Source organism: Nematolebias whitei, chromosome 12, assembly GCF_014905685.2.
Source record: "Nematolebias whitei isolate Nwh7 chromosome 12, NemWhi1, whole genome shotgun sequence".
Taxonomy (NCBI): domain Eukaryota; kingdom Metazoa; phylum Chordata; class Actinopteri; order Cyprinodontiformes; family Rivulidae; genus Nematolebias; species Nematolebias whitei.
Genome location: NC_056509.1, coordinates 4,454,400 through 4,463,187, shown reverse-complemented (window position 1 = coordinate 4,463,187; position 8,788 = coordinate 4,454,400). Strand labels below are relative to the sequence as shown.

At 41.1% G+C, this 8,788-nt stretch overlaps 1 protein-coding gene across 1 annotated transcript in view; it reads right to left on the bottom strand.

Annotated features, from left to right (window-relative positions):
- Positions 1 to 8,788, bottom strand: part of dse (dermatan sulfate epimerase) — a 116,330-nt gene that overhangs the window by 28,089 nt on the left and 79,453 nt on the right. Inside the window, exon 3 of the mRNA XM_037685703.1 lies at positions 6,142 to 6,381. Within this exon, the coding sequence (XP_037541631.1) occupies positions 6,142 to 6,381 (240 nt within the window). The remainder of the gene's footprint in view (positions 1 to 6,141; positions 6,382 to 8,788) is intronic.

Sequence of the window (8,788 nt, the reverse complement as noted above, 5' to 3'; positions counted from 1 at the left end):
AATTGGTTTGGCTCATTTCTTGAAACCGAGATGACATTCTCAAAACACCATGTGAAACACAACTCAAGAGACTTTGCATTTTGAGGTTACTGACAATTTGTATGAAACACATATTTTGTTTTGAAGCATACATGAAGTGTTTTGGGAGAGATGCATTATCCAGGTCATTTTGCCAAATGAACAAAACAAAACAAAAGTTTGCAAAACATACAATCTGTTTCAAGATATATGCAAAAGTTTTTCTAAAAGATGTTAGTAATGTTTTTTCTTTCAGAAAAAAGAGAAGTGGGTTCAAAATGACAGTTTAGAAAAAAATAACCAAATTAATTGTGAGAAGAAGGCACGCAAGGAGAAACTGCTTCAGCAACAACCTTCCACACCCAGCCCTGGCAAAAGGGCAAAGTGTCAGATCAAACATCGATGCACGAACAATTGTGCAACTGTGAGATGCGTCAACTGCTACACATACACATGTGGCAAATGTACCAGGGACATACCCTGGCAGTGCCAGGTATGTTTCGACAGTGCAGATGGACTGCTGAGTGAGTGCTGAAATGCCAGTCACACAAGGAGGACATGCCACTCACACACACGCAGCCCCCCCACTAGAGCATAGTGTAAATATGTGTAGAATTGTTTTATCCCTTGTATTTTTATGACAAAAATAAAAAGCATGGAAACAAATAACGGTTGTTGTTTTTTATATTTCTCATGCTGAAGTTTTAGTCCTCTTGACTTACACACAATTGCTTATGGTCTGTGCTTTTTTGCTCAAAACTAAGCTAAATACTATATATATCAAAACAAAATATGTGTTTCATACAAATTGTCAGTAACCTCAAAATGCAAAGTCTCTTGAGTTGTGTTTCACATGATGTTTTGAGAATGTCATCTCGGTTTCAAGAAATGAGCCAAACCAATTGAAAAATAAACGGTAAATCGACTTCAATTTGTTCAAAATGTGCAACAACGTGCCACAAATATATATATAAAAAATCTTCATATTATAAAATACAATAAACTGAATATAACTAACTAGAAACTAAATGGCTAAACTCAATGGAAAACAGTTAGTTGGGAGTTAAGCGTGCCCCCTCCTGTGGTGCACCAGTAATGGCCTTATTTACAAAACAAAAGCGCCTGTTAACAGCTCATTATAGGATGTTAGCTAAAATCCTTCAGGTCACTCGACCCGTCTCTGGGTTCCAAAGGTAGAAATGTTAAATGACCCTTCTCTGGGACTTCTAGTGTTAAAAGCCTCAGGAATCTTTTGCAGGTGTTTAGAGTTACATCATTGATTCAGATGGTTAGGTTAATAGCTTGTTTAGAGAACCTTTTCATGATATGCTAATTTTTTGGGACAGGCATTTTGGGTTTTCATGAGCTGTATGCCATAATCATCAGGATTAAAACAATTAAAGACCTGAAATATTTCAGTTGGTGTGCAATGAATCTGAAATATATGAAAGTTTCATTTTTATCATTACATTATGGAAAATAATGACCTTTATCACAATATGCTCATTTTTTGAGAAGGACCTGTAGAGTGGATTCATCAGGATGACATGATCTACAGTGTCAAACGCTTTAGATCGGTCGACCGTTAGTGTTGCACAGTATTTTCAGCCATCTAGGGCATCAATAAAGTCATTAACACAGCAGCAGGTGTTGTACTGTGCTTTTTTCAACAACCTGACTGGTGTAGTGAGAGTAGACCTGTTGAATCTAAAAATGTTTTCAGCTGTTCTGTGACCAATTTTTCCAGAACTTTGGAAAGTACACACAATTTAGAGATCAGTCTGTAGTTGTTGACTATAGATGGATTGCCACCTTTCAACAAGGGAAGGACATAGGCAGATTTCCATATCCAGGGAATCTTATTTTCAGCAAGAGTTAAGTTAAAGATGTAACATAGAGGTTCTGCTATAAAGTCTGCCCTCAAAAAAAAGGGCTCGAGTTTGTCAGGTCCAGCAGATTTACAAGGATCTATGAACTTCAGTTACATCAAAAGGGACAAAACTAAATCCTTGAACTGAATCACTCAAGTGTGCTTGAGAGAAATCTTCTTGTACATTTAGCCTTTGTGGAAGCAGTGATTCAAACCAGGATCCTGAGGAAATGAAATGTTCATTGAAACAGTTAAGAATAGATCCTTTGTCAGTTACGTTTTGTGAATCCTTAATAAAACAAGTAGGTAATTCGCTAGATGTTTCATCTCCGAATGAGGATTTAATCACTTTCCAAACTTTCTTGGGATCATTTAAATTTTGAGTGGTTTTATCAACATAAAACTGGGATTTTGCCTTTTTAACAAGGGAAGTAAAGCGATTTCTCAGTTGCTTGAGTAACAGCTTGTCATTATGAGTTTTAGAATGCCTGGCCTTGGCCCAAGCATTATCTCGATCTTTTAACAAATTAGACAGCTCAGCCGTGAACCAGGGATTATTTCTACCCTTTACTCAAATTTTGCAGAGAGGGGCATGCTTATTAATAAAAAAGTTAAAAGCATCATAAAAAGATTTCCAGGCCAATTCTACATCATCAAACAGCCATAAATCTTGATGGAAAGCTTGCTCACAAAAATGTTTTATAACCCTTTTCAGAATCGAACGAGGGCTTGATTTCATGAGTTTAGCGTTTCTGAAGATGGCTATAGCACAATGGTCACTTATATCGTTTGTAAATACTCCAACATTTGAATATTTATGTGGCAAATTAGTTAAAAACAAATCAAGAAGAGGATTTTTCTGGAAATTTAAGGTTTGGGCGTGTTTTCTCTATAACCATTTGTGTTAAATTAAGACCATCACAAACAAATTTAAAACCAGTAGAGACGGAAGATAACCAGTCCCAGTTCAAGTCTCCTGTAAAAATGATCTCACTAAAAGCTAAATTTGAGCGCTGATAATTTAAGGCTGACAAGGTCTCACTATTAACTGATGGTGGCCTATAGCACCCCGCAACTGTGATAAAGTGGCCCTGAAAAAGTTCCAACTTCAAGGCAAGAAATTCAAACCGTCTACTTAAGGAAAGACACGACTGAACAGTAACATGAAATGTCTGCTTGACATATATCACAATGCCACGACCCTTTTTAGGACGTCACCCTGAAAAACATTGTAACCTTTGATGGCAATCTTTCTGTCTGTAATGGATTCTTTTGGCCAAGTTTCTGACACAACCAGTATGTCAGTGTCAGAGGAACTGGCCCAAATTTTTACTTGATCTCGTTTGGGTAGCAAACTCCTGACATTAAGGCGAATAACTCCAAGTCCTGATCTAGATTTAAAAACACTTGGAATGTTAAAACAAACAGTATTTGGGTAAGGGTTAAGTTCAATATCACCAGACAATAAAAATATAAAAACAAAAATACATTTCTTTCTTATTGAGTGTATAAATATAGGTTGGCTAAAATCATGACCAAATAATAATCTCCTCTGGTTTAAGGCAGTACTTCCCAAAGTGGGGTACTCGTACCCCTGGGGGTACACAAGAGGGACGTAGGGGGTACGCGAGACAATTTGTAATTAAACAAAAGTGTGAAAAGAGCCATACAACACTCACACATAAATAGACTGAGGCGCCTTCTCACGTAAGCAAATAATACACGTGTAAATGCTGCCATCTAGTGTTCAGCAAAATGATTGCACAGACAAAGTAGAAGGGTGTTAGTTATCATATAAATGTTTGATACATTCTACACAGGCTAAATGTTTGGATAACTCAGCTATAAACATGTTGCTTATTAATGCAGACATTTATTAATAAATATCATTTGGTGGGAAAAAAAAAAACTAACAGTTGTTTAAGATTGAATTTGATATGTGCAGTGTTTACAAACACATTTTAAAGGGAGAGTTTAGAGAGGAACGATGGTTTGAGAGAGTTAAGGAGGCCATCTTTCTAAAGAGAACCCATCCATCATTAAACAGGGGTGGAGCCTCCGGGTTCAACTGTCCCCCTCTTACAATGCTGTGATTGCTAGTATCACTCAGCCCTCTGTGAATAGTAAACAGCCATCAGGTGCTAATGATCCATTGTTAGGCTGATGGTCCTTCTTGAGCATGTGAGCAGCTGGTTTTGGTTGTCAGCAGCAAACTGGTTGATCCACTCTGAGAAGGTGCTATTTAAGGCCCTACTTACACGGACACAATGGGGGGAAACGTAGGTTTTTTCGTATGTTAATTAGAGGAAAAGATTTGCATTGACACGGTCAGATTTAGTGTTTACATGCATCCAGTGGAATCCCCCCCGCCCTCCTGAATCCGCTGTAGTTACCATGCCGGGTCATTAGATGTCGCTGTGAATTTTGTACCTTCACCTAATGTGCATGCTGCTGCCTCGGCACGCTGTGTCCTGTGAGCTAAACAGCTCAGCTAACAACAACAACGTAACAACAAGTTAAAGCTGGATTCTGGATGGATTCTGGATAAGAGTCGACAGATTTGACACCAAGCGGGACTGCTTCGTCTAACAGCTCCACACCGGTCGCTGAGTGGACCAGAACCGAGTCGACGCTGTCGGACTTTACTCCGTGATAATCAGTAGCTGGTTTACAGCAGGTAAATCAACGTTCTTAATAATGTTAGCTTGTGTTTACTTAGATTACAAAACAACCAACTGAGTTTTTATTTTTTCCTAAAAGAAGAAGAAGCTGTCCTCCCACCAGGTGGACCGGTTCTGAACGAGGTTTGGCCCAGATGCAGTGCAGGAGGACGTCGAAGAGAGATGTTGAACTATTTATTTAAAATTCCCCTCAGTTCTTTTATTCAATCCATTCAAGTTCAGTTAACGTGTTTTAATAGTGTGTTCAGTTTAATTGTCATTGTTTGTGTGACATACAGTTTGTGGTGTTGAATAAATAAATAAAAATTAAACCTGATGTCTTCATTTTCAACTTTAGTGTTCACGCTACATGTTTAGCATCATTTTAAATTTGAATTACGTCATGTCCAGATAGCTTCATTTAGCTCAGAGCTTCATTATCTCTCACACTAACATAAATACCGTTTATTATTGTTAAACTTATTATTTAGCACATTTAGATGTTATAGTGCAGCGCGACGTGTTCACGTGCCTCGTTCTATAAACAGTGACATTAGAACTGGATCAGACTGTGTCTCTTCCAACACAGATGTTGGTCACAGCACCTGGAATCTGACGTAGATTAACTACGAGATTAAAATATATTCCATCAGTCGAGGTTCTGAAAGCAGTGTGTCCGCCGCCATGTTGATAGAAATATAGTGTCTGTCTGTGCGTGCGTGTGCACATGTGGTTTAACACAAAGCCTCAGCGGGAGATGTTTACATTATCAGCGGGGGGTCAGCGAAAAACCTCCACTCTGGAAGGTGGGTTCAGAAACCTCTGGATTCAAAGAGGGGGGGTCACTGGTGTTGTGTAAATGATCAGCAGAACCGCAGAGAGAAAGGAGAGGATGCACTCAGAATGTGTACCGTGTAAACGGCCCCTAAGAGACTGAGCTGAATACAGCTCCTCAGACTGACGAAGACTTTTGGATAAAAGACGAAAAGTTTCAACAAAAAAAGACTCAGTCCAGAGGACCTGACTCAACCTTGTTAGATAAAACTGAAATAATTTGTTTCAAAAATCAAACTAAATGATGTGGAGCACTGCTCTATGTCAGAAACACTTGACTGATCTAACAGCTCAATGAGTGACGTGTGTGTGTGCGTGTGTGCGTGTGTGTGTGTGCGTGTGTGTGTGTGTATGTGTGTGTGTGTGTGTGGGGTTCACTGCCAGCTGTGAACGCTCCTATTCAGAGCTAACCACTGAGGTGGATGTAAAGTGCCACGTATGAACAGGACCTCAGAGTCAGGAGAACCAGGAGAATGTTGTTCCTGCTGCTCAGAACAGACATTCCAGGCACAGCACAGCAGGATGCAACATGTCTAAGAGCAGGCCAGATCCCCCCCCCCCCCCCCCCAATCTGCCAAGGCGCCTTCAGTCCCTGCAGGCATCAGATCGGGACTTAACCCGTCCAGGAGTTGCTCTCATCTAAAAGCCTATCAGAACCCAGGAAACACTTGTGCACACACATTTGATTCATGCTGTTATAAGTTAGGTTAGTTTCAGTCGAAAGTGCAGGACAGGATCCAGACAGGTCCAGGTGGTTACCAGGCAGGATGGTTCTGTACAGGAAGGAGAAGTGATGGAGCAGCCAGGAGTGGGCGAAGTGTCCGATGGAGAAGTGTCGCTGCACCAGGAACATGTACTGGAACAGGGAGCGGGTGGTGTAGGTCCCATAGGCCACACCCTCATACAACGAGCCATCCGTCACATCCTGTAGAAGGACAATGGATTTCTCCATGATGGACAGCACCTGCTTGGTCCACAGGTAGGCCTCCTGGAGGTAACCTGAAACACAGCAGGTGACACAGGGTCTAAATGAAACCATCCTTCCACTCCTTCATTCTCTGCAGGATGTTCTTTACTGACTATCCAGAACTGTGAAGTGAACGTCCACAGAGACCTAATCCATTTCATTTCCTCAGGGTTCAGTGAACTACAGCTGGATGATAAAAATGTTTACACACAAACTGACAGAACCTGACTTAGGGGTAAAGCCTAAAGAGGAAACTAAAAATAATAACAATGCTAATCATGTTTATAGCTACTTATTGTTCTACTGGATTAGATTTAATAAGAACACCCACACATCAGCAATGAGGCAGCTTAATTCCTGTCATGTTCCAGATGTTTGTCCTGTAGTTACGAAACAAAATGTAAATTATACACCCAAACACAAGGCTTCACCAGGAAGGGTATGCTCTGACTGATAAAAGCACATCACAGACCATCCACAAAATCTTTCCAGAACAACGAGAGAGAAATGATCCAAGTGACAATAAAAAGGACACCCCCCCCCCCCCCCCCCCAGTTTGGAGTTCAGACAAAATCCACAGAACGAATATTGTTCAAAGTTTCAGAGGCTCAGAAAGTTGTACTTTACACATCTGAACCTGCATTCTAATATCCTGAAGTTTTTACACAAAGGACCAAGATGGCGGCAGACATTTCAGCTGAGCTGCTTTTTATGATTGCATCCGTTCAAGCTGGATTTTGTCTCTGAGACTGGTGTCGCTGCGTAACTGGATCAACAAACTGGTAATTTGACCTCAAAACAAAAAAAGTCCAAATCTTCGGTCTCTTCTCCGCGGCCTATTATCACTGCAGCAGCCTCGGGCCATTGTGATGGAGGAACAGGTGGATCCGCAGGTGCGTCGGCCCCACCTTCACTTAGCTCTGGGGTTATAGACGAATCGGCTCTGAGGTCAGACCTTTTGGTCTCAATTAAATCCAAGATCATAGCAAAGATTAGGAAGAAATGAGAGCGGCTCTGTCGGATGATTTTAATTTTATCAAGAGTGAACTACAGGTGGTCCAAGCTGAGCTTGCTAACACCACTGTGGGCCTCAGAGACTGAGAACTGTCCTTATACTCAGATGAGATGGAGAAGCTGCGTGGGACGGTGGTGGAGTTAAACAGTGAAGTTGATGGGCTTAAAAAAGAGTTTGAATCCATGGAGGGGCATATGAGATGTGATAATATTAGAGTTATTGGACTTCCTGAATCGGCGGATAAATGTTTGTCCAAGATGATAGCTAAAATGCTAATGGAGGTCCTAAAACTTGATAAATTGCCGCTGATTGATTACGTGTATCGGGCAGAAGAAGCTCTGATGGAAGATCCAGGCTTGTTGTGGCCAGGCTTCAATAGCTATGTTTACATGTGCAGAATTCTTTGACCTGATTGAAATGTGTTCTGTTTGAATAATTCAAATGTATTGTTTACATGGGCACAATCTGTTCATGATGAGCGTTTACCTGCAGCTTTGTTCTGAACAGCAGTACTGACATGCGCAGAGTGGTAAACTCTCCTTAAAAAAAACACCGAAGAAGAAGTTCTACTTCCGGAGTGAACGTAAACAAACCTGAGCACCCAAAATGGACCCGCGACAGGTTTTAATGATGGTGGAGACGTTATTGCACTCCCTGACTGAGCTACAGGTAATACAGATCATTTTGAGCTCTTTAAAAGTTTCTAATAGAAATGTTGTCGCTCACCGACCAGTTTTACTTCCCTGACATGCTAATATTATTAGCGTTAGCCAGGCGGAAATGGCAAAGTCGCACATGCGCAGTCAGGTCAGTTTTTCACCATCAGATAAAAATGAACAGATCAAGCGTTTACATGCGCACCGATCAGGTTTCGGATCGGCGTAAACCACCCGTTTCGTTCTGATCAGAAATTATAACGGATCGCGCCAAATACACAAAAAATAACCCGAACGGAGTGTTTACATGACACACTTTTATTCCGACCGGCCATTTGATCCGGTTACTTGTGTCCATGTAAACATACCCACTACCATCAAGAACGTGTGGAAATACTACAGCGGGCACGCAGCAGTGGCCCGATCCACTTCAAAGAATCCACCATATTCATCGTGGCTGACTACACCCCCAGAGTGGCACGGGCACGAGCGGCGTTCACAGAGGCAAAATGACTCGTGTGGAACAGATCGATCTTGTCTTTCCGGCACGGCTTCGCATCACACATGGAGGTACGGACAAGGTTGTTTGTCGACTCCATCAAAGCGGTGGAATAAATCAGAAAAAATATAATTCCAGCGATGGGCAGCAAGGATGGAAAAAGATCAAAATAAACCACAGGACAGGCCTCTTTCAATCAACAGCTTTTATTGTGTAAATGCCTATAGGCATTCACACTATTATAGACATTCACACTATTATAGACATTC